General features: G+C 40.9%; 1 protein-coding gene across 1 annotated transcript in view; it reads left to right on the plus strand.

The window, feature by feature from the left end:
- PRKDC (protein kinase, DNA-activated, catalytic subunit) overlaps positions 1–26644 on the plus strand; it is a 91664-nt gene that overhangs the window by 57627 nt on the left and 7393 nt on the right. The window contains exons 63-79 of the mRNA XM_075744148.1: positions 2356–2564; positions 3018–3156; positions 3737–3925; positions 4445–4669; positions 5293–5401; positions 6110–6221; positions 7783–7972; positions 9100–9274; positions 9362–9552; positions 11294–11474; positions 11988–12148; positions 13666–13877; positions 15014–15101; positions 15774–15917; positions 19300–19504; positions 25977–26044; positions 26299–26519. Coding sequence (XP_075600263.1) covers positions 2356–2564; positions 3018–3156; positions 3737–3925; positions 4445–4669; positions 5293–5401; positions 6110–6221; positions 7783–7972; positions 9100–9274; positions 9362–9552; positions 11294–11474; positions 11988–12148; positions 13666–13877; positions 15014–15101; positions 15774–15917; positions 19300–19504; positions 25977–26044; positions 26299–26519 — 2819 coding nt within the window. The remainder of the gene's footprint in view (positions 1–2355; positions 2565–3017; positions 3157–3736; positions 3926–4444; positions 4670–5292; positions 5402–6109; positions 6222–7782; positions 7973–9099; positions 9275–9361; positions 9553–11293; positions 11475–11987; positions 12149–13665; positions 13878–15013; positions 15102–15773; positions 15918–19299; positions 19505–25976; positions 26045–26298; positions 26520–26644) is intronic.

Here is a 26644-nt window from a genome sequence, read left to right on the forward strand (position 1 = left end):
ACTTCCAGTAATGAGGGAAGGACTCCCTGCCACCAAAGGGTGAGTAGGTACACCACTGCTGTTTCAAGGGAAAGGAAACACAGACCTTTCTGCTATGAGAATATACTGATCTGGAATAGATTGCAAACTTCATCTTTTACCCCAATTTTCAGAGAGATTAAAAAAACCCCAAACTAGTCCAAGCATCTGTCTCATACTCATTGTCACTGTATTTAATGTTTCTTGTCAACTGTGTTGATCTTAATGTTGCATCTGATTTGTAGCTCTCAATCTTTTTTTGAGTGGCAGGTAATGGTTTCTTCTTTCTGTTATGAAAATTTAAATATTCTGTGACAGTAGATGTCATTCGTAATACAGGAGAAATGTCTAGTTTGGACAAGTTTTTTAAACAGTGACAAACTTTGCTTCTTAGTACTTGTATTTACACATCTGAAAAAACGCAATTTCTTGTTTACTTTTTTCTGTGCAGCTGCGTAAAAGGTCAAATGCTATGGGGATTTTTCTGGGCTGTCTTGGTATTTTTCAAGCCAGCATCTCACAATAGCTATCTGTTAATATTCCCTCTTGACATTGCATTTGTTGATTCTCTGTCTTGATACTATTTGTGTTGAATTCTGCTGTCTGTTAGACTCTCTTAATAACACTATTGTGTTAGGCTACTTTTTTTTCTGAATAGACGTAAAATGAAGACTCAGAAAATAGATAAGTTCAAATTAGTCAAAAATATGGACTTTGTAAGAGGGATAAGAGCATCTCATTGCCTTGCCTGTTCAATAACAAAAGAACAGCAGGACAAAGGCATGCCTCAGCCTGTGTATTTGAGCATCCTGCATAACAGTGAGAGGAAGTCTTCTCCCCAGCAGGGAACAGAGTTCGTATTGATCAGGAGAGAGAGCTGGGAGAGTGAGGGTGAGAGCACACCGTGCCAAGGCTGTCATTTGGCTCACAGAAGCTGTCCTAATGGCTTGCCCATTTGGAAATACAGTTTCTGTTTCCTATATGCCAACAGTATAATAAATATTAGTTTTTAAATGATCAAAACCAATATATATATGATCAACAGGCTGGAGCACCTCTCCTATGAGGACAGGCTGAGAGAGTTGGGGTTGTTCAGCCTGGAGAAGAGAAGGCTCCAGGGACACCTAATTGCAGCCTTCCAGTACCTAAAGGGACCTACAGGAAATCTGGAGAGGGACTGTGTATCAGGGAATGTAGTGATAGGACAAGGGGTAATGGCTTTAAACTGAAAGAGCGTAGATTTAGATTAGGTATTAGGAAGAAAATCCTTACTGTTAGAGTGGTGAGGCACTGGAACAGGTTGCCCAGAGAAGCTGTGGAGGCCCCATCCCTGGAAGTGTTCAAGGCCAGGTTGGATGGGGCTTTGGGCAGCCTGGTCTAGTGGAGGGTGTCCCTGCCCATGGCAGGGGTGTTGGAACTAGATGATCTTTGAGGTCCCTTCCAACCCAAACCATTCTGTGATTGTTTCAGAAAGGCTTCCTACCTCACTGCCATTTCTTTCTGGTTGTTTGACTTTTTAGTCTTCTACAGATTCAAGTCCTATCAGGAGAGTAACTTGGCGATAAAAAGAGCTGTTTTCATCTATAGATAGAAAAAAAGACAAACCTGACTTGAATAAACTTGAAGAAAGTCTGCTACTTTCTTCATGTACTTACCTATATTTGGGATAATCATTTACATATTTAAAAAACCTTCAGGTAAACAAGAATGTTTATCCCTGAAAAAGAGGTTATTCTGTAGTTGGCTTGATGTTAAATAGGATAAAGACCTGCTAGAAATATTATCGTGTCTTTAAATCAGGCAGGACTAGATGAGTGCAGGACTAGATGAGTACAGGACTAGATGAGTCTTAACAGGAAGCTGTGGTATGCTAAAACTGGGTACATGTGTGGATAGAAAGGCTCCAGCTCAGAGAAGGCATCGTGGTTAACTGTGCCTTTGGCTTATGGCAGGAATGCAGCACTCAATAGGCTAAGTGAAATGCAGCTGTTGTGTAGCAGGCACCATGCTGCTGACAAACAGCAGGAAAGATTGAGGCTGTGGATGTGTCCATGTACCTCTCCCCCACTTCCCGTGTGTTTCTGTTGAGAGAGTTGTCCTGTGCCCTGGAGACAGACAAAGTAGAGGGATTGCTCTCTACTGCTCTCTGTCCGGAGAGCAACAGCACAGAAGGAAAAAATTCCAGGTATCCCAGAGTTGGGAACTTCTGGAGATGTAACAGCTTGTTTCCAAAGCTTGCACTGTAAGAAAAAGGGGTACCAAATAGGTGATCTGTAAAAGGTAACTATCAGTATAGTTTTAGACCAAGTAGACACCTCTTGTTTTGTTATTTTATAGGAAATGAGTTACCGGCACAGAGAGCTACTAGAATTGGATTCAGCTAATGTGAGCACGAGCTGCCTTGCAAGTTTACAGCAGCCAGTGGGCATCCTTCTTCTGGAGCACGCCCTGATGGCTCTGTCCCCTGCGGAGGAGCCCCCATCCAAGCGGATGCGTGGGAGGACAGAGCTTCCCCCAGATGTGATCAGATGGATTGAACTTGCTAAGTAAATTCTTGTTTGAGACAATTTACTCCCATTTAGATTTGCCTTGTGAAGAACTCTGCCTTTATGGCTTACGGGATTTCTTTTTTAGTCTTTTCCTCTTTTAGAATTAGATACGCTTTTAATTACTTGTCAGTTAATTACTATCTTTCAGTTAGAGCAGTTAGACTTAACAGCTGTGCATCCTGATGATGCTATCAGACTGCTGAAAAACATCTTGTTCATAGCTTTTCAGCTGCAGGAGTTTCCACAGTTCAGGTATTACCCTACAAGGTGAAGTTTATCTAGTTAAATACATATTTATAATTGTATATTAAAAATATTAAAAAAAATTTTACTATTACAAGCCAATAGTATTACTGCTTATTGAATTACTATTTTTTTTAAGTAATTTATGTTTGCATTGATAAACCTCGGTTCAACTACTTAAAAGGTTTCCCTTTTCAATTTTACAAGGCTCTACCGATCTCTTGGGGATTATGATGTCCTTCGTGGCATTTTCAGTGGTAAGATTGGGACTAAGGAAATCACACAGAAAGCGTTGTTGGCAGAAGCAAGGAGTGATTATGCTGAAGCAGCTAAATATTATGATGAGGTAAAATGACAAGATTTTTTTGTTTCATAAATCTCTGGTGACTTACAACCAATAAGCCAAAATGAAACATTTTGAGAAGCAGCGTATTGTTTAAAGTGTCCTTGTGTTTTGTTTGATGGTTCAGTCTGTAAAGACATGGGAACAGATGAGCAGTCACAACAGAGCAGTAAGCGTGATACTTTTGACTGTTTGTTACAAAGCTTTGTGTGTGCAGTCACCTAGGTAGACAATTAAAACACCAGGGGCACACTACCACCCCAAGAGAGCAAACTGCATGTGTTCGTGGCAAAGAAAATCTGGGTTATAGTGGGTAAAAAGGAAGAAGGATCTCTTCAACCTTCTTTTAAAGTCTTTGCTCTTTAAAGATGCAGGTTTACTAAAGATGGCTACCTGAAATGAATTTAAATATAAATACTGACAAGCTTGAATTTTCTGCATTTAATGTTGCTGTTAGATTCTGGTAAATGGATAGATATTTTTGTGAGACAATAAATTATTACAAAGTTCCTGGTGACTTAGAATTGAAACTAGTGTCAGATTCCAGCTGAGAACCTTCCACCTCTTCAAATTCATTCCCTAGGCACTCTCTAAAGACGACTGGCAAGATGGAGAGCCAACAGAGGCGGAGAAGGACTTCTGGGAACTTGCATCTCTGGAGTGCTACGGCCACCTCACAGAGTGGAAGTCTCTCGAGTATTGTGCTACTGTTAATATCGATAGTGGAAAACCTCCAGACCTAAGCAAAACGTGGAATGATCCATTTTTTCAGGTTTTTAGAAATCACTTTGTTGATACTGCACTGTTTTTATCTCTGTAGGGATGTCCTACAGTGATGTGATTGTAGGTGGAAATCAATTGCGTTATTTGGGTTACTTTTATTATGGAAATTAGCAGAGTCTGGTATATGAAATAATTGAAGCGATTACTTCCGCTGTTTTTACAATGTTTGATTTTTACCTTGAGTCTATGGCTGATCATATAGGACCAGCTTTATCATCATCATCATCTTCTTGCAGTGTTTTTGTTGCTTTTATCGCTTTTATTTCTTTCATGTTGTAAGAGTTACCAACCCCCTGGTGTTGAAAGTGGTAGAATTTGCTGGCAACCTCTTGAGGCTATCAGAAAAGGCTGCTGTGATTTATTAGCAAATTGGAATTTGTCTAAAGGGAAAACATTTAAGAAAACCACTCAGAGTATTTCTATATTTATTTGATTTGCCGCTGATAACAAAAAATTGATCATCTAATATTCCATTCCTAGAAATAAAGACTGTATTTTCACCTTGTAGGAGACATATCTGCCCTATATAATACGCAGTAAGTTGAAGTTACTGCTCAGCGGGGAAAATGACCAGTCTTTGCTAACTTTCATTGATGAAGCAATGAAGACAGAACAGAAGAAAGCCGTTATAGAAATGCATTACAGCCAAGAGCTTAGTCTCCTTTACATCCTGCAAGATGATTTTGACAGAGCCAAGTATTACATTAGCAATGGCATGCAGATCTTCATGCAGGTAACAATCTCTGCTATCTCTGATAAGATTTTTCTATATAAACTCATGGAACAACAAAACTGTTACTGCTGCGAGAGAGCAGTTACTCTTGAGAGAAACACTTGCCCAAATACAATGAAGTCTAGGTGCTTTCCAGTCACATGACAAAACATCCTTTGAATTCACTGCTTGCAATGATGAGAGGCAGGCCAGCTGGTGGAGTACGTACTCCCATTTTAATTTGTTTTATTTTGCTGATTTCATCTATTAGATATTTTTCAGAGTAATTCTTTGTTCAGATTAATAGCAGTTTTATTGCATTCAGCTTTTCAGAAGCCTCCTGTCCCCAGAAACTTGAAAAGAGAGTATTACATTGAGAGGTTACAAGTTCCATCTGTTACCAAGTTTTGATTAGACTGTAGGACTATCCTAAAACCTAGGATAGGAATTGTAGCTAGAATATACCTCTATGCTTGTCCAAAGCAGAGTTGCTCTCGGATTACAGGCTATTAAATTACTTGCAAAAGATCGGGTTACAGAGCATAATATATAGCAACATCAGATAAATAGTTTGTAGAGCATTGAATAGAACCATGTTGTAAATCCTGTATATGAAATCTTCCATTCTCTCCCTTTCTTTTCAGAGCTATTCCAGTATTGATACTTTGTTATATCAAAGTCGAATGACCAAACTGCAGTCAGTACAAGCTTTGACAGAAATACAGGATTTCATCAATTTTATGACCAAGAGAAGTAAAGATTTTTTTTCTTAAGTGATTTTCCTTTCATCGTGTTAAATAATCGTGCTTTCCTGAACTTTGAATTTCTGTTTCCACACTTTGAGAACTGAAATCCTGTTCAAAGGAGCATGGGTCTGGAATTACTTCTTACTGTCAAGAAGACAGTAAGAACTACTGCGGTTGTATAAGATAGGCTCAAAGATAATTCTGTGTTCTATTGCAAAGCTTTATTAGCCTAGCTATTGTGGTAAGTGTTAAGTATCTCTTTTAAAAGTGTAAGCAATACTTTTAAACTGAGATTTTTGTTGGGCTCACTTTTGGTAGAAAGTAGTTCTTAGCAGACATAAAAGATGGATGTGGTATATAATTTATAGCTACTGAGGTAGGCATGAAATTCAAATTTATGTGCATAATCCAAGTTAAATATTAAATTTAGTTGACAGTTCAGCTGTATTGCAGCATATTCTTGTATGGAAAGGTACCTACTCAGTGGTGATTCCCAGTGACAGTTGACACAGATGTCTTCATTGAATCTCTTGTGCTCCAGCAATAAACAAAAGCAATGTGATCACCAAGTAGTGTATTTAACGGAAGTCCAGACATTCAAGTGGGGTTTTTTTATTGCAGTTTTCTGGTTTGAATGTTAGACTATGTTTGGTTCAGGCCTTTTTCACTCTGTTTGAATTTAGAAGCATTTAAAGTATTCTTAATTGATTTCTAGGTAACTTAGCTTCACAGGCTTCCCTTAAGAGACTTCTCAGAATTTGGACAAGCAGATATCCAGATGCTAAAATGGATCCTATGAACATCTGGGATGATATCATTACAAATCGGTAAAATTACATTCTTGGGTTAGCTTTAGTTCTGGCTGCCTGTTGAGTTCTGAGAGGTGCTTTTTCTAATGCTGCTTTGTTTTCATATGGGGGGGTTGTTGATCCAGTGTATGACTTTTTTTTTTAACCGTTGTAATAGCTTTATCAATATAACTGGTTTTTGTGTGACTAACTTGTGGTGAGAAGCGAAAGGAGATTGAGAAATAGCCAGGGAATAAACCGTATTTCGATAGGGAAACACAACAGTTGGTTCAGGCATTTTCTTGCATTAGTGACTACGTGCACTGTGCAAGCTAGCCCGCTGCAGCAGCCCTTAAACCCATCCACTCGTAAATGAGTAGATTAGCTGCAGTTAGCTCAATGAAACACCACCCAAAAGGCCAGTCTGTTACGAATAAAAATACTTACCTCCTTCGTACACGGTTCGGAAGTCAGGGAGTGTTCAAAGTAAGCCCAGCCCTGTCACTATCAGTGCTTCATGTGTTTATAGGAAAGCTAATGACCAGTGCTGTAATTAGAGACTTCTGCTGTGCGACTGTTGCTATAAAAAACAAAGGTTCTCCAGAGACTCCTTAGGATTAGCTCTGAAGAAGCTGGAATGCTTTTTCAAATTTGAAAGTTTTCTATCCTTGCCATGGTATCTATCTTCATCCCAGTCCATTGTTCCAGTGCAAATCTAGATTCCTTCTTTCCTGGGGGACAACTTCTTCAACAGCTCTGCTAATACCCACTGTACTCTGTAATTTATTTTATTATCTCTTGGTGTCAGGAAAGCATGGCTACAGAAGAGCTTATTGCAGTTAAATATTATGGTTTACACAGTATGGCTTACTCCTTTATAAAGTCTCAAAGCATTTACGACTTGAAGGGTTGTCAGTGTCTTAAACACTTTTATGTGCTTTTAGAAAACCTTTATTTTGTATTCAATTAGTGACAAAGTATGTGCCAAGCCCCACTCCAGGCTGCAGTGCTATCCTCTGCATTGAATAACAGTACATAATGAGAGATGCTATTAAATTAGATAGGACTAGTTGTAGAATGAAAAGGGGATTTAACATTAATTCATGGCAATTCCTTTTCAAAAGTTGAGTATGGTCTCCGGTCTTTTCTGCAACACAGATTTCAATGCGTACATGTGCTGGTGTGATATACATTTGAATTGCAGGTTGACATAAAATACAGGCTAGCCCTTACACTATATAAATAAGACTTCTGTTTCTTTGCACTTCTGTCAGGTTGGAATGCAAGTTATGGCTTGGTGAACTTAGAGGTTGTAGCTATGATTTTAAAAGAACAAATTACAAAAATTCCCACTCTATTGTGGACATTTTCTAATACATCTTCTCATCCATTCAAGATCCTAGAATGCTCCTAGGGTCAACCTGTCCCCAGTTACGAATTTCCAGACTCTGAGGACTATGTTTAGCCCTTCTTAAAGGTGACTGCTGTAGCTTGCCATTTTTTCTTAGCTTTGTTTACTGTCAGGCTGATCAAGGCTGTTGAGTGTTCGTTCCCTCAGATGCATACTGTAGTGATTTGTACTCCTGTTGTCATTGTGCAGGTGCTTCTTTCTTGACAAACTGCAGGAGAAACTTCTCTGTGATCAGGCCAATGATAGTATGGAGGTGGATGAAGAATATGGTGCTGGGGACCAAATGGAAGTGGATCAACAGGGTGAAGACATTTACTCAATGATTAAAACCTGCAAATTTATCATGAAAATGAAGATGATAGAAAGTGCCAGGAAACAGGTGATTGTGCTGTCTGTTAGCTTCCAGTTTAGTGAGAAAGTACATAGAAAATACAGCTTGGAAAGCCTCTTAGTTGGTCTTGGACACCTTGGACAGGGCAGACCTTGTCACTTTTTGACCCTGCTGTCCAGGACATTTTGAAAGCTCAAGAGAGTCAGTTCCACAGCACAAGAAAACAAACGGATAAATGTTAATTACAAACTTAATGATAATTTGTCATTACTGGAAATGTGCCTGAAGGCCCCTTTGATCCACAGATGGTTTCTGACACTCTGAAGGGCAGATAAATAAGGTATCTGAAATGCTTCAGTCTTTAATGGAAGGGATGCTTGCAACCAAACATTATGCTTTCTCATTTATAAATAATCTCTTCTGTATAAGAAAACAAATCAAATTCAAATTGAATCAATATAATTTACTTCAATCAGCAATGGTGAAACATTTTATGATTTTTTTTTAATTATAGTTTTCATTAATGCTGTTAGGTTAACACTTACATGAAGAACTAAAGCGAAGTGACTTAGAAATTTTGGATTGGCTCTGGCTGTTAAAATCACTGAAACGTAGCCTTCTTCGATGATGAGCCTTTGGTGTTTCAAGCTTGAGACAAGACGACTAATATTTAAGTTGAGGTCTGCCTCATCTTCTGAAATGCTGCAGAAATCTCTACTCAGTGATAAGAGTTATTTTAAGCACTGTAATAACCAAATACAACATTAGTACTGTGTTGACTGTACACTCTTAAAGGAGTAAATGCAAAATGAGATTTCCTTTAACGTTACTTATATGAAACTTTTCATCAAAACACAAACATAAGTGATTTGCTTAATGGTATTATAAACCAAGTTACATTCCCCATATGTGTTTGTACTGCCTGTTTCATCATACAGATAGGATTATTTTCATTTCCTCAGTTTGTCAAACCTCTGTTCTTCTCTCTTTCTTTTCAAATTTCTCCATTAGCACAAATCTGTTTTTGAATGAGACCTGACAAGCAGTGCACCTCTCTTCATCTTATTTTAGCTTTACTTGTGTTACCTAAATCTTATCCCTTAATTTGGTTGCAGAAAGGTTTTATTTTCTCTTCAGATATATTATCTGAAAATTCTGTCTTAATCTGAATACAGAACAGCTTCTCAGTTGCCAAGAAGCTTCTGAAAGACCTACGCAAAGAAGCCAAAATGAGGGAAGACTGGCTGGTGAGGTGGAATTATGCCTACTGCCGCTTTATGCATAGTTGCAGCCGGAACCAGAGTTGTCCTGAACGCCTGCTCTCAGTGTTAAAAACCATCTCCCTCCTTGGTAACAGCCTTCTCTTTGCTTCACATTGTTTATTATACAAAGCTGCTTTGTTGTCAAATTACCAACTTTGTTTTTAAATTCCAACAGAAGATACCAAATCTGACTATCTTAGCAAGAACATAATGGCCTTCCGAAACCAGAATCTTCTGCTGGGTACTACATGCCAGATCATGGCCAGTGCTCTTAGTCAGGATCCAAGATGCCTTGAGCAAATAGAGGAAGAAGAGGCTGGAAAAATATCAGTACTATCAGGAGAAAGTCTTGAGAGTCCTGAAAAGGTAAATGAAAGTGGAAAAGCTTTTAGGTATTTCAGTATTCTAATCACTACATCAATAGGTAGTGATCGATGTGGATACATACAGAGAATGTGAAACCCAGCAGTGATTTGTCCAGGAATACCAGCTAGGGGAAGGAAAAAAAAACAAAACAAACTAACAAAAAAACCCCAAAAATCCACAAAAACCTGTGGTTGCTGTTTTGTCTGGTTTTTGCTCTCCTGGAGTTCTGCAGCACTGTAGCCTTTTTAACTAGGAGAGTGTTCTTGTGTTTCTTTGTTCCTGCATTTTGCGTGGAGGGGAAATACCTAGTCAAAGCACCTGCATGCAGAGTGACAAGGCTTGGGAACATGATCCTCAAAGAATGCCTTTATTTCAGCTGGGCATTTCTGAGCTTCTTCATGCTGTCAGACTATCTTATTTCATAAAGAAATCTTTATAATACTGATAATGATACTGGTACACTTATTTTACGTAAATAATTTTAGTGATAGAGAGAAGAGGTGTTTTTAAGACAGAGCATATGAAGGTCATCTTTGCCTATTTTGGAAAGATATGCATTTGAAGAATACAGTTACAGACTGTGCTGCATCTGAAATCGTATATGTTGTTGTCAGTTGTCCCAGATGCTGTGGCACTGACTTCTCTGTCAATTGACTGGGTAAGAATTTGAAGTACCACTGCTGACTTATTTCTATTAATTCCTAAAGCCACCATGAAGTTTCTTTAGATATGAACCATATCAGTATAAAACAGCAAAAAAAAAAGTTCTTTATTTGTGTTTTTTTGGTTGTTAAAGAAAAGCAGATAGATTCCTGCAAAACAGACTTTAAATTTTCAGGTGTGTAGAAACTTTAGCAAAAGCTTAAGCTTAATTTAATAACTAATTATTAAGAGCGTTCTTCTTAAGGAAATCTAAAAGATGAGCATAAAAGCTCTTCTGTGTCAGATGAGTCAGACTGGGGTACCAGATATTTCTATAAGATTAAGGAGCTTAGCCTTATTTTAGCTTAGTATTAAGCAGTACTCTGACCCTATTAGCTTCTCTCTACCTACCTGAAATTTAAGCTATTTAATTACAGTTACAGCATTTTTCAGTTGTTCCAACTTGTTCTGCAGCAATTTTGTATATTGTTTAATAACTACAATAGCTACAATGTCTGAGGTTGGTAAGCTTGTTGGCAATATGAGAACATATGTACTTGATTTATAAACAATCAGTTGTAAAGGATCTTATCAAGTCCTTTATTGCATGAGCTGTGTTAGAAACGTATGATCAATATGACTACATTTGTAACAGGGAAAAAGGCATCAGATTTGAAATAGTTTGATGCATGCTTTTTTAAATATGATTTCGAAGTATAGCTGTTAAGCAGATGTTGCAGATATGTCTTAATAGGAAAAAAAATAGCATTTTTTTATTGTTTTCTGTTAACTCTTTGCGAAAGCTCTAGTAACATTAACTTTTTTCAGTTATAAACATTCCACATAGCATGTCCAAAGACTAATTTAAGTTAAAAATGTTGTTTATGTTTTTCCATTGAAAATTGTGGAAAATAAAATTCTGCAAATTACTGCTAGAAATAACATCCCAATTATTTTTCTTTGTATCAGCTGCTCAAAACTTCTGATACAGTTTAAGTTTTATGTACTCAAGACTAGCAACCAAGCTCCAGTTTCAGAAAGAATTGTTGAACGCTACTTGCTAACATGTCTTTTTTTTCCTCTCATGTTTGAATTTCAGGTATTGGCAGGTCTGAACAAGAAGGCTTTTCAGTGTTTCAGCAGTGCTGCGAGGAAGTCTGAAGAGGAGGTGCAGTCCCAGCCCATGGAACATGTAGACGTGATGGGAGTTATCAATGCTTATATGACTTTGGTTGGTTTCTGTGACCAGCATCTGCGTAGGGAAGAAGAAGGTTTGCTTGGTTAGTCAGGATTTCTCCTAACCACGAGGTGGATTTATCTGTGATACATGAGCTTTTGTGATACCCAGGAGATCTCCCTGAGCAGCACGGCTTGAATTTAAATGGAACAGTTTGTCACCCTGTTCAATAGTATTTATGTTCCCTTTTTTCCCCTCTGCTGTTACTGCTAGCTTTGGTACTAGTGATTCACTCAGTCTCCCTCTCTCTTGTGAGAAATATATCATATACAGCAGATGCTTCCCTTGTTCCTTCCCAGACCACAGCAGTGCTGTATTTAAAGCAGGCAAGATACCAGCAGCGATGCAGCTTCCTGATAAAGCTAATCCTTACAGTCCCCAAGTACATGTGTTGCTGATGTCTGCAGTTCAAACAGATGGGAAGGAGAACAAAGTAAAAATATAAAATACACTGGAAAAAAAAGTACTGAATTGTAAAGATGAATGTTCCAGATGATCAAAGACATGAAGTAAGTGATGGTGTTTCTGGTAATTCTTGTTTAATATCTCGTGGCAGAAATTAACACTGCAGATCTGCAGCTATTCCCAGCTATTGTGGTGGAGAAAATGATAAAAGCTTTAAAACTGAACTCCAGAGAAGCCAGGTTGAGATTTCCTAGACTGCTGCAAATAATTGAAAGATATCCAGCGGAGACATTGGGTCTAGTGACACGAGAGGTTAGTTGCTTCCGTTTTCCTGGCAGCCAATGTTGCTATAAATCGAATTTAAAAGGTGGGGGTGGAGGTTGGATAGATAAAGAGGTTAGACTGGTAAGTTTTGCTTCAGGTAAATCAGATAAATTTTATCCCATCATTGTTCCTTCTCTTTTCTCTAACTTGCTGGGTCTAATTCATATGGATAGAAACATTTTTCTTCAAAGTTTAACTTTTTATCTTTATTCTGATTCCAAATGTTAGTTTGAGAGCTGCTGGAGAAAAATCTATGTTCTGGGGTCCTTTCTTCCTTCAGAACAATCCAGGTGGGCTGATAAAGGTGGTTAGCATTAGGGTGAGGAACGTATCTTATTTCTGTGTGCCGAGTTTCCTGTATGCAGGAAGCCAAGAGCTTTTCCAGATTCATTGTCCACAACTCCCACCTCTCCCTGTACTGCTTCACTTCAGAGGTTTCTACAGCTTCTTCCTCCTTTGTATTTCCCACTTCCTTCCTTCCACGACCTGTCCCTCCATTGCTGTTCCAGGGCAGGATACCATAGGACAGATAAGCTGAGGGCTCCTCTGTGACTCATGCCTGTTCCTGCCTTGGCCTGCCCGCCTTTTCAAGCCCATGTCATTGTGCTGGTGCTCACAGAGCGCTCGGCCCTGTCTGAGGAAGAACTCGAGAGAGACAGAAACACGGCTTAGTTATCCTGAGAAACTGAGAAAGTATTCAAAACGGCTGAGGTGCGCAAGGTGTGGCCACAGTGAAACTCTGATGGTTCAAACGGAACCTGACAGCTTGTCCAGTTGACAAATCTCACCCAGAAAAGGAGTTCACCAGGCAGTTAGTTTTTTGTCCTCTCCTTTGTCTTTCTGTGAGATAAATACTGGCAATCTGATCTTAAACTCTATTAGAGAGGTAGGAAGGGATGAGATGGGAGGAAAGGAGTCTGAATCTGGCCTCTGGCTATCACAAGACAATACACTGTAGTACTCTTTGCAAAAGTGATCTGGTTTTTGGTAGGAAGTGAGCGTGAAGTATATCGCTTTACTGAAATTAGTATCTGTCAGCAAACCCAAACCTTTTTAAAGTTGAAGGAAGGACAAAACTCTGGTAGGAGTTTCAGTGTTCCCTTACTGGCTTTTTTTTACTCAGATCAAGACTTCAACCGAATGATGTATGAACTATCCCTTCAGATTGTTGTTGTTTGTATGTGGTGACCAAAAATTATTATATTGCATCCAGGCAGAAAAGCCACAAGTTTGAGTATAAAGTATATCTAGATCAACAAACTGCTAATCTTTGTAATGGAAAACCAATTAAGCAGCAGCGGTGGTGGTGGTAGTAGTAGTAGTAATAATAATAATTAAATCTCTTCTTCATTGGGGATGTTTTGTGCAACCTAGTTGCCATTCTCTGTTTCCTTTCCATGTGTTTCTATCTGTCAGGCTTGGGCCACAGAGCAGTTTTGTTTGTTTGCTATGTTTGATATTTTCAAGGAGGACCAAAGTTGAAAGCAGCATCTGTGTTTTTGCAGCTTTCTTCGGTTCCCTGTTGGCAGTTCATTGGTTGGATTAGCCAGATGATGGCACTACTTGACAAGGATGAAGCAGTAGCCGTGCAACATACTGTTGAAGAGATTGCAAATACCTATCCCCAGGCCATCATCTACCCTTTCATGATCAGCAGTGAAAGTTACTGTTTCAAAGATACTGCAACTGGTTGTAAGAACAAGGAGTTTGTAGAAAGGTGAATTTGCAATAAGAGTAGCTCTTTTGTATGTTTTTGATTCAGGAGTGGAGAAATTTATTTATTTTTCCTAAACAAACTCTTTAGGGGGCCTGAGAAACATTAGAGGGCAGTCCCATCCACACTGTGTTTTCGTTTAAAAGCACAGGGAAAACTGATACATAAGCTCTCTTAGTATTAGACATGCTCAGGTTGGTGGCCTGAATACTCTCTGAAGTGTTGAGTATATATAGTCCCCAGGCTGTAGGAAGTTAGAATTTTTCCAAGATAAAACAAAAAGACCACAGAAAGGCAACCCCTTTCTCCTTGTAATTCTGTGGTAGTCACAGTTTCTTCTTTCTTCTCCTGCTCTGCTGAGGTAGAAGGGAAATCTGGTGCATGATTAGGCTCTTGTAGTAGACTTCACAGCAGTAAGAGTCAGTACCCATCAGAGATGAAGTTGAAGCTTACTTGGACATTTACAATCTTTGTAATGCCAAGTGAAAGCAGATATGTTTAAATAGAATAGATGCTCCTTCCAGACTTCAGAGAGGGCCGGTGAAATGGATGCATGGTATCTTGGGGAATGACGGCTCTTGGTTATGTTCTCTTCTTACTCAGCGAGCAGCATGCACCTTCCTCTGCAAGCCCTCCCTTGCCCCTTTTGCCATGCAATAAAACCTGAGTTCATCCCCAGGCAAAAGTCAGCTTTTATCACACAGTGCTGTACAAGCACTAATACAATTTTAGGTATCTTTTTACCTTTTTTTTTTTACTATTATTTTCAAATCCCTGATACATTTGCTGAATTTCTTTGCTTCACAAACTGTATCGCCCTTGAGTAACTGTCGTGACAGGATGTATAGTCTGGTTAATGCCCATTTCTGTTGCAAGTATGTTTTCCGCTCCCCCACCAAGCTCCTATTTTCATAGTGGGACGCTTAATTAAAAAATTGGGAGCTGTATGGCAAGGGCAGTCAATATATTAACAGTCATGCAGCCCAAGAGAGAATTCTGAGGGAGTCCTATCTACCTACCCCTAGATTATTTTACCAGATGCTTGAATGTAGCAGACAAGCTAGATCATTGCTTATCTGTAGTCTAGGGGGCAATGGTAGTTCCTGTTGCATTGTGATGCACTTTTTTTTCTTTTAAAGGATCAAGAATAAGTTGGACAGAGGAGGAGTAGTCCAAGATTTTGTTCACTCCCTGGAACAGCTCTCTAATCCCATAATGCTTTTTAAGGTAAAGTGTATATTTTTTATTTCCCTCCCCCCTTCTGCTTCATTCCTCACCCTCTGTTTAGGAAGAAGAGTGGTGGGTGGAGCCTGCTGCAGTTCGTTTGACACCACAGCCACAGGAAGCGGTTCAACCCAGAATCAACTGGTGATGATGTCGGGGTGCTGTCAGCAGCTTTCACTGGTGATGATCTCCTTCCCTGGTGCCAGCTGGCTGTTTTGCGCTAGCCCTTTTCAGCTCTGCCCTGTCCCATGGTCAATCTTCCTTAATCATTCTGAAACTGTTACAGAATTATCATTTGTGACCATCTCTATAATTTCTGACTACTTGTGTTCTTACACTCTTTCCCTGCTCTCTGCTGGGTTTCCCTGTCTATGTTCTGACCCTGTTGCCCAAGGGATTCTGGTCTTGTGTTTGGTACCAGTCCTAGCCCCACAGAGGCTTTCTTGGTTTGGACTAGACACTATGGTAGTCAGCATAATTATCTTAATAAAGTAGAAACATTTTATCAAGAGACAGAATGAAAGCGAAATATTTCCATAGCCTTTTGGTTGTCAAAAGGCACATTAATTGACCGTTAGTAAATAACAGTAACCCAAATGCAATCTGAGCAGATTACCAAAGAGCAAGAGTCAGTAAACTTTTTCTCAGTAGTCATCTGTTTCCTTCTCTTTGCAGGATTGGGTTGAGGATGTCAGAAATGAGTTGGTGAAAGCTCAGAGAAATAAAAATAAGCTTAAGGAAATGTACCAAGGAATGTACAAGAATTTGGGAAATTTAGAGGCTCCTGGCATTGGATTGCTGAGGAAGAGGTTTATTCAGGTATGTGTAATTACTGAGTAGTGTTGGCATCGGTGTGCTTTTCTAAAAGACACTAGAAAATCTAAAGAGGGGACCAGATCACAGCTTTTGCAGGTGCTGCAGGACTTGATGAGATGAGATCAAGTCAGGAGTACAGGACAGGGATTTCTCTGCTAGAAGCTATGGACTTAATATGTAGTTCAACTTCCACTTCTGACTGCCCTGCAGGACTAAATGTTCCCTCTTACTCAGCTTCTGCCTGCCCTGTTCCGCGCATGCTGCCAGGTTCTCAGGGCCTGGGCCTCTCTGACCATCCGTGAACCTGCACAAGAATCTGGCCTTGGTTTTTTTTCCCCTACTGCCAAGGATGTATGAGCAATTTAGGGTGTTTTGCTATATTATGCTATTTAAATTTGCTGCTCATACTGAGTTATTTAGGGTAAATTATTCAGAAGAGTTACAACTATGAAGAATTACAGAAAGGACTTTACAAAACTGACTGAGATCTGAAAGAGTGAAAATCAGTGTAGAAAACTGAAGCGATGCATGTGGGGAAAAAAAAAACACCCTAGTTTCATATAGAAATTCTTTGAGTTTGAGCTGATTGTTGCAATTCAAGAACAAACTCTTGATTTGTGATAGTTCTGTGAAAACATCAGCTGTGAATACTCAAGAGCAGTGAAGAAAGGAAAGCGGCTGTTAGTCATTATTAATAGAGAACAAAACACGGATTTATACATTGACATAGCAGCCTTCTCTGACTCTTGCTTCTTGAACACTGTAGTCCTCGTCCGCAGTTCTCAACATAGATATAATTAAACTGGACGAGGTTCAAAGCGGCTTCTCTGCACAAGAAGCAACTTTAGCATTCCTCCAGTTGGAAAAGACATGAGGCCAGATAGAATAAAGCTCTTAACTTCAGGAGTGCCAAGCATGAAGTATATATTCTATGGAAGTGGCAGGTTCAAAACAAACAAGGAGAAGTGTTTCCTCATTCAGTACACACTTAAGAGCTGAACTCCCGCTGCCGGGTATTATGGATGCTTTCATGAGTTCGAATAACAAGTAGGCAATAGCATGGGGAGGGGGAAAATGCTTTGAGAGCTTTTACGTACAAATGCACACTTCTGGGTCCAGAAATCCCTGAGGTGCAAATTGCTGGAAGCCAGGAGAGTGATATTCCTGTAGAAGCATGGCTGTATTCTTGTACTGTATGTGCATAGCCCGATGGCCTCTCCTTACCTGAGCGTCTCTAGGGAGATTCTTTCCCCAAGAGCAGGGAAGGTGGAGGATTAGAGTGAGGTGAGGTGGTACAGCAGCGGAAAGGGCCATTAGGAGTGATGTGCTGCTGTCAGGGTGAGGGTAGAGGGAGGGGAGCAGCTGTAGGTTGAGCCATACAGGGTACAAGCACAGCAAGGGACCTAGCAGGCGTGAGGACAAAGGCGGTCTGCATTTGGTTGTTGGGATGATTTGTGTGTGCTTTGGCCTGCTTAAACAAAAAAAAATCTGTGGCTCTTTCAAAAGCTGAAATCTGTGTGGTAGTACAGGGTATTGCAAGTAGTGCCTATGGATTTTTTTTAACTGTTATTGAATTAACTGAACAGGGAGAGAAGAGCAAGGGAGATGCTGGAAGAGGTGTAGCAGGGTTGTTCCCCTCTGCTGAAGGGAAGAGGGAGAGCAGCATTCCTTTCACACACTAGCAGCTGCAGGAGAAGAGGGTCAGGGTGATGGTGCACAGACTCTGAATTCTTTGCCTTCATGATGCAGTATTCATGAAGAAACAAAGTGTGCTGTGAGGATAGCTATAGTTTCTGGTGTCCTTGCTGAGGGGGAAAAAAAGAAAAGAAAGTTGTATCTCTTGACTGACACATAAAATTGCTTTAATACGTGCAGTACTTCAGGCTTGTAATCTTCATATGTATTATTTATGTACAATTTCAATTGTAACAAACAATAAGAATCCTTCATTTCTTTTTAACATGAAATTCCAGTAATGCATAAATTAAACACCGTTGATGGACTGAATTAATTAAAATACACTGTTAAGGCTATCAAATATTTACTCCCTTGAATTTTAAAAGCCATCAAAGTACAGAACAGAGAAAGCAATCAGGTGATCATCTGGAGATAGATTTAAAGTGATAAAGATGTTGACTGTAGCAGTCTCTTCTTCAGCAGGATAATATTTTCTGTATTTTCATTTACTTCAATGAAATCGCTGTGTCCTTCATAGCTTGGGAGAAAAATGATCAGGCATTGAAAAAACAAGTGAGCTTACATATCTTTCCAGGCCATTAATACCAGTGAGGTCCAAGAGAGGACATCTGGTTTTTCTAGAACCTTGAATTATGAACACAAGAAGTCAACTCAGTTAACTACTTGCAGATAATACTTACTTTGTTTATTAAATGGATCAGTATGAAATGTCTCTGCATTTTTCCTTTATCAGGATATTTAAAATACTTTAAAAATATGGTTTTATATGTTTTACATCCAAAATTATCTCAAAGCAAATCCCAAATAATAAATGTGGTAGTAAATAAAACATTTAAATTGATATTTTCTAAAAAATTCTCTCAATACATTAAACTCTTTGACATGCATTACGTATACATATAGTATCTTTTGGTTAGCAAAAAAGGTATATATGAAATCAGCTAGGCTGTATTTGCTTGCTATGTAGTATGGTTGCTGCTAGTTTAAAAAACAAAACCGGAAAAATCAAACCCAAAATCCAACAAAAACCCCACACCTTCCATAAAGCACAGAACATTCATATTCAAGTGGGTAAAAAGATTAGCTAACTAATCCATCTGTTTGGGGTTTTTTGGTTTTTGTTGCAGTTTCAAAGTGTGATAACATCTACACAGTGGGGCTTAAATTAAATGTTCTGATAATCTCTATTTAGCTTCATAATGGAATTTGTATTTAAGAGGTACACATTTAAATATTTGTATTTTATATTAATTCATATATATATTAATATTTCACTAGGTGATCTTAAATTTTTGTAAGCAGATGAGGTATGTGTATTAAGTTTAATGAGCAGCATTATTGATGTGCTCACCTAGAATCCAGCTGCAGGACTTCAAAAGGGATAAGCTTCTGGTTTTGACGTAGCAAAAAGGTTTATGATCTATTTCTACGGCTCTCTGATATCACTGAGTTGGTAAAATGTAGATATTTCTGCTGATAATAGCTGGTGTGGCTACAAAACAGGCAGTGAAAAGGTTCTGACAGACTGGAAATAATGGAGAGAGAAAAAGAACTGGAGTGGAAGGACCATTGATATATTTAGGAGCTCAGATGAGCTATGTGTGTAGATAGGAAGGTACCATTTTGGTGTTCTTGGGGAGTTCCTAGCACTGTGTTAACAGGATTCATTTCTATTAATGAACCTCAGGATTTTGGAAGGGAATTTGACGATCGTTTTGGAAAAGGTGGTTTAAAACTGTTGGATATGGAGGCCAGTGGCTTTGATGCAATTGCAACATCTCTCCTCTCAAAAATGAACAAAAACCATAAAGAACCTGGAAACTTGAAAGAATGTTCACCATGGATGAGTGGATTCAAAGCTGAGTTCTTGAGGAACGAACTAGAGGTTCCTGGTAAGTTCCCCTTCAGTGATGATGGTGAACTGTCCCTTACAAGAAAGTTGCTGCTCCTGAGCTCTATTACTTACATTGGTGTCCTGGTTTTCGGCTAGGATAGTGTTCATTTTCACAATAAGATGGGAGGAGACACAGCCAGGACAGCTGACCCAAACTAGCCAAAGGGATATTCCATACCATATGATGTCATGCTCAGTGTATAAAGGGGGCTGGGCAGGGAGGAGGAGCTGCTACTGGGAGCAAAGACCAGGGACGGGCTGGGCATCGGGCTCCAGGGGTGAGCAAAATGCATTGTGTATCACCTGCTTTGTATATTCTGTTACTAGTACTGTTGTTATTTTCCTCTTCCTTTGCTGTCCCAGTAAACTGTCCTTATCCCAACCCACAAGTTTTACCTTTTTCTTCCGATTCTCCTTCCCATCCCACTGTGGGGTGGAGGGGTGAGTGAGCAGCTGTGTGGGGCTAAACCACAACAGTCCTGTTTGCACCCAACATGGAGCACAAAGGGTTGAGATAACAACAGATCGGACCAGAGCATGTTAAAACAAAGTTGTTATACGCATTTACTATATTAGCTAAATAGTTGCTGGTCGCAATGGTGTTTTGTTTGTTCACGTGGCTGTGCTATGTAAACCCTTACTTGCTGTATATATTCCCTGTGGCACTATCACCTCTGGGAGAGGGGTCAGGATTCTCATTTTGCTGTACTGTGTGATACTGACTTATGATGTGATAACATCACTGGTCGTGAGGTTAAGCTGGTAGCTTTGTGTAGCCTTGCTGTCATGCCTGTATCTCGGATGACATCTCTCAGAATTGATTAATAATCACATCCAATCTATGGGGAAGATGAGGGGGATACTTCCTCCCACTCTTTCACCTCCCTTTTCACCTTCAGGCTGGTTACAACAGCTTTTGAGAATTTTTAATATCTTTAGAATGTTCAAGCCAGCATGCTCCTATTGCTGGGTCTCCTGAAAGTGTGTCAGATCTTGTTTAGGGTTACAAAAAATTATTTTAAGAATACCACCCAGAGATCCGCCTTGCAGCTGGAGAGTCATGGGTGGCACAGCATGTGGGAGAATATGGGCAGGTGTCTAGAGACCTTCTCACCTCCAATGGTTTGGAACTTCACTCCTGAGCAACCACAGGACCCTGATGAAGTTACAGAATTTTTGAAAGGAAAATGCTGTGGCTGTTCCAAAGAGGCACAACGTACTGCGCTGTGCTGGGCCCTGGCCAGCGTCTACCAAACACAGCTTGATATTAGGCAGCAGCCTCAGGGGGAGGAGAGGGAAAACAGAGCGACAGGCACTGTGGCTACTCCAACACCGGTGACAGGCACTGCAGCTGAACCAATAAAACAACCCATGCTGGTATTAGTCACCCCTATACACAAGAAGAAATACACCAAAAAATCAGTTTGTTTAGTAAGGGATGACAATGAACCCGGACCATCAGGAGAACAGGAGGAAGAGTCAGAACCAGAGGTGTCACCCGATCCCTGTCCCTGAGTGAGCTGCGAGATATGCAAAAAGGTTTCAGCCGCCATCCAGGCGAGCACATTGTTACCTGGCTGCTCCGATGCTGGGATGGTGGGGCCAGTAGCCTGGAATTAGAGGGTAGGGAAGCCAGGCAGCTGGGATCCCTGTCTAGGGAAGGGGGCATTGACAAGGTGATGGGGGAAAAAGACACAAGCCCTCAGCCTCTGGAGTCAACTTCTGTCAGGCGTGAGGGAAAGGTATCCCTTCGGTGAAGATGCTGTATGTCATCCAGGCAAGTGGACCACCATGGAGAGAGGTATCCAATACCTGAGGGAATTAGCCATGTGGGAAATGGTCTATCAGGATGCAGACAGCACGCAGTTACCCCCAGATCCTGATGAAGTCCAATGCACCTGACCCATGTGGCAGAAGTTTGTGTGGAGCGCAGCATCATCATATGCCAACTCATTGGCAGTAATGGACTGGAAAGGCGAAGAGGCACCAACAGTGGATGAAGTGGCTGGCCAACTCCAGCAATACAAAGAAAGTCTCTCTTCCTCCCTCATCTCAGCTGTGGAGAAACTGTCCTGGAAGCTCCAGCAACTCAAAGAGATTATGTCCTATTCCCCACCTGTACAGACCAGTATCTCAGCTATTCAGAGCAAGTGTTCCTTTGCTCAAGAGAGAGGATATAAATGGTACACACCACAAGGCACCCTGTGGTTTTACCTGCGTGACCACAGAAGGGACTCAGGAAGTGGGATGGAAAACCTAGCTTTACCCTAGAGTCACGAGTGAGTTGTGAGGAAAAACAATCACAAAAGGGGGTTCTTCTAGGAAAAATGCCACTCCAGTTTCTAGCAGGCATTTCCTAAAACTGAGCGGAAGACCTGGTTGTACTTACGTCCCTCTTGAAGGGAATTTTAAGTAATTTTTACAAGTGAGTAATGAATACAATGAGCAGGGTTACAGGGGCCCTGCCTCCAGCTGGGTGGAGGAAAGGGACAACCAGGTGTATTGGACTGTATGGATCCAATGGCCTGGCATGTCAGACCCACAAGAGTACAAGGCTCTCATGGACACCAGTGCACAATGTACTCTAATGCCATTGAGCCATGAAGGGCTAGAACCCATCTGTATTTCTGGAGTGACAGAGGGACCCCAACAGCTAACCGTACTGAATCCAAAGTGAGCCTAACTGGGAATGAGTGGGAAGAGCACACCATTGTGACTGGTCCAGAGCCTCCATGCATCTTTGGCATAGACTACTTCAGGAGAGGATATTTCAGGGATCCAAAAGGGTACTGGTGGGCTTTTGGTATAGCCGCCTTAGAGGTGGAGGAAATTGAACAGTTGTCTACTTTGCCCAGTCTCTCGGAGGACCCTTCTGTTGTGGGGTTGCTCAGGGTTGAAGAACAACAGGTGCCAACTGCTGCCACAATGGTGCACCGATGGCAATACCCCACCAACCGAGATTCCCTGGTTCCCAACCATAAGCTGATTTGTCAGCTGGAGAGCCAAGGAGTGATCTGCAGAACTCGCTCACCCTTTAACAGCGCCATACGGCCAATGTGAAACTCTAATGGAGAGTGGAGACTGACAGTAGACTATCATGGCCTGAATGAAGTCACGCTGCTGATGAGTGCTGCTGTGCCGGACATGCTGGAACTTCAATATGAACTGGAGTCAAAGGCAGCTAAGTGGTACACCACAGTTGATACTGCACATGTGTTTTTCTCAATCCCTCTGGCAGCAGAGTGCAGGCCACTGTTTGCTTTCACTTGGAGGGATGTCCAGTACACCTAGAACTGACTGCCTCAGAGGTGGAAACACAGCCCCACCATTTGCCGTGGACCGATCCAGACTGCACTGGAACAAGGTAAAGCTCCAGAGCACCTGCCATACATTGACAACATCATCGTATGGGGCAATATAGCAGAAATTGTCTGTGAGAAAGGCAAAAAAATAGTCCAAATCCTTCTGAAAGCTGGTTTTGCCATAAAACGAAGTAAGGTCAAGGGACCTGCACAGAAGATCCAGTTTTTTAGGAATAAAATGCAAGATGGGTGTCGTCAGATCCTGATGGATGTGATCAATAAAATAGCAGCCATGTCTGTACCAACTAGCAAAAAGGAAACACAGGCTTTCTTAGGCGTTGTGGGTTTCTGGCAAATGCATCTTCTAAATTACAGTCTGCTTGTAAACCCTGTCTATCAGGTGACCTGGAAAAAGAAGGATTTCAAATGGGACCCTGAGCAGCAGCAAGCCTTTGAACAAATTAAACAGGAAATAGTTCATACAGTAGCCCTTGGGCCAGTCTGGGCAGGACCAGATGTAAAAAATGTGCTCTACACCACAGCCGGGGAGAACGGCCCTACCTGGAGTAGAAAGCACCAGGGGAGACTCGAGGTCGACCCCTGGGGTTTTGGAGTTGGGGATACCAAGGATCTCAGGCCTGCTACATTCTGACTGACAAAGAGATATTGGCAGCGTATGAGGGGCTTTGAGCGGCTTCAGAAGTGATTGGTACTGAAGCAGAGCTCCTCCAGCAACCCGACTGCTGGTGCTGGGCTGGATGTTCAAAGGGAGGGTCCCCTCTACACACCATGCAACTGATGCTGTGTGGAGTCCGTGGGTCGCACTGATCACACAGTGGGCTCCAATAGGAAACCCCAGTTGCCCAGGGATCTTGGAAGTGATCATGGACTGGCCAGAAGGCAAAAATTTCAGAGTATCAGCAGAAGGGGAGGTGACATGAAGAAGCCCCAGCATATAATAAACTACCAGAAAATGAGAAGCAGTATACCCTGTTCACTGATGGGTCCTGTCGCATTGTGGGAAAGCATCAGAGGTGGAAGGCTGCTGTACAGAGTCTTATATGACAAGTCACAGAAACTGCTGAAGGAGAAGGTGAATCGAGCCAGTTTGTGGCAGTGAAAGCCATCCAGCTGGCTTTAGACATTGCTGATGGAGAAAAGTGGCCAGTGCTCTACCTCTATACTGACTCATGGATGGTGGCCAGTGCCCTGCGGGGTAGTTACAGCAGTGGAAGTAGAGCAACTGGCAGCACTGAGGCAAACACATCTGGGCTGCCCAATTATGGCAAGATATTGCTGCCCGGCTAGAGAAGCTGGTGGTAAAAGTACCTCATGTAGATGCCCACATACCCAAGTTGTCTCATAGACACCTGGGCCAAAGAGCATGGCATTGAGTGTGTGTATCACATCCCCTGTCATGCGCCAGCCTCTGGGAAAATTGAATGTGACAATGGACTTCCAAAAACTACACTGAGAGCAGTGGGTGGTGGGACCTTCAAACATTGTGATGCACATTTAGCAAAGGCCACCTGGTTAGTTAACACTAGGGCATCTACCATTTGAGCTGACCCTGCCCAATCAAAACTTTTACATACTGTAGAAGAAGATAAAGTCCCTGTAGTGCACATGAAGAATATGTTGGGGAAGACAGTCTGGGTTATCCCTGCTTCAGGCAAAGGCAAGCCCATCTGCAGGATTGCTTTTGCTCAGGGACCTGGGTGCACTTGGTGGGTGATGCAGAAGGATGGGGAAGTCCGATGTGTACCTCAAGGGGATTTGATTTTGGGTGAGAAGAGCGAATAAGTTAAATTGTATGATGTTAATTGCTAAATAACCCTGCCATTGTATGTCATCACTACTACAATTGCTGTATGCAGTATCAATGACATTAGAGTAAGAATCACCCAAATTAATAAAGGATGAACTTTGATAAAACTGAGCAAAATGCAGCAATGATGGAACAGGAACTGACTTCAGCAACTTCCTTGAAAATCATCTTCAACCTCTGGACGATGGGCATGGACCACACCAGATACACCAGCCGTGAGCTCTGGATGCAGCATGCAGTAACCCAGCAGCATGCACCATTGCTCCTACCCTGAGAGACTGTCATGGCAGATGAAGCCCAAAGTCATGGACTAAGTGAACTCAACAGGCATTTTAGAGGGATGGCCCATAGACTAAGGGAACGATATCTGCGTGTATATATACATACCTACCTACATATATATATATCTCAAAGACAGGAAGAGTGGTGGTCATTAATCAGCAAGTGTAGGGTCTGGGCATGACGTAGATGGTATAGAATAAGGGGTGAATAATGTCCTGGTTTTCAGCTGGGATATAGTTAATTTTCACAAGAAGCTGGGAGTGGACACACTAGCCAGAGAGGTATCCCATACCATATGACATCATGCTTAGTCTACAGAGGAGGCTGGCCAGGGAGGAGGAGTTACTGCTGGGGGATGGGCTGGGCATCAGGCTCTGGGGGTGAGCAAATTGCATGGTGTATCACCTGCTTTGTATATTCCGCTGTTGTTGTTGTTGTTTTCCTTTTCCTTTGCTGTCCCCAAAACCCCACGAGTTTTGCCTTTTTCTTCTGATTCTCCTCCCCATCCCACTGTGGGGTGGAGTGGCTGTGTGGTGCTCAGCTGTCGGCTGGGGCTTAGCCACGACACTTGGCTATATGGCCCTCCTTTCTGGCCTTATGCAGAGGTAGCTTTCGTCTGAAATAACTCTGTTCATTCATCATCTCTTAAATCAGTTCTTAAGCTGTAGTCCTGATTTTTAAAACTGTATCTAAAATTGTATCTCTTAGGTAAGAACTTAGTATTTTTTTAAAGGCCTGATTCCAGGAAATGTGATTTATATATCTAATATATGTTTAAAATTAGTTCAAAAAGAATATGTCCTCTGAAACCGTTGAGCTGCAATTCTAACAGCTTAACAAGGAATTAATATTAGTAATTTACAGATAAAATCATAGAATGTGTATGATGGATTTTTATGCATTTTAAAATACTTTCTTCATAGCTATCATTCTACCAATTTGACAAAATATTTGGAAGTGTGTTCTATTCTTCAGCACACTTTGAAAAAAAATCAGATCAGTCTATGTAACTTTTTTTACTTTTTTTTTTCTTTTTTTTCTCTCCACTACCACTTCAGGTCAGTATGATGGAAAAGGGAAACCACTGCCAGAGTACCATGCAAAAATCTCTGGATTTGATGAACGGGTATGTTTACAAGTTTGAGTCAAAATCCTGTGTGGTATAAATTTGTGTCCATATTCCATTTGAAGAATTTGATGATGGCAAGATTGTTGCTTGTGTACACATCTTGCAGCACATAAAGGTCTGCAAATAGGCATTTGGTATTCTAGTAATAATTATGCCATGTAGGAGTATCAGATATGCTTAATTTCAGTGATGATTCTATAAAGTCAAGTCTTCTGTCACAAATATTTTCCTTTTTCCTGTCTTTTTCCAAGATACGTGTAATGGAATCCTTGAGGAAGCCAAAACGTATAACAATCCGAGGCAGTGATGAACAGGAGTATCCTTTTCTTGTCAAAGGTGGTGAAGACCTGCGACAAGACCAACGTATTGAGCAGCTGTTTGATGTAATGAACATTATCCTTTCGCAAGATGCTACATGTAGCCAAAGGAATATGCAGTTAAAAACTTACCAGGTCATCCCCATGACAACAAGGTAGGCATTTATCTTAAAGGGACAGAAATCCTTATGTTACCATCTATTACTGTTGGGACGTTGGAAGGTGAGATTTCTGTGTGCCACATTCTGGTTCAGAGTGTTTTGTGTCTTGGCTTTTTTTT

Source organism: Balearica regulorum, chromosome 2, assembly GCF_011004875.1.
Source record: "Balearica regulorum gibbericeps isolate bBalReg1 chromosome 2, bBalReg1.pri, whole genome shotgun sequence".
In the NCBI taxonomy this organism is placed as follows: domain Eukaryota; kingdom Metazoa; phylum Chordata; class Aves; order Gruiformes; family Gruidae; genus Balearica; species Balearica regulorum.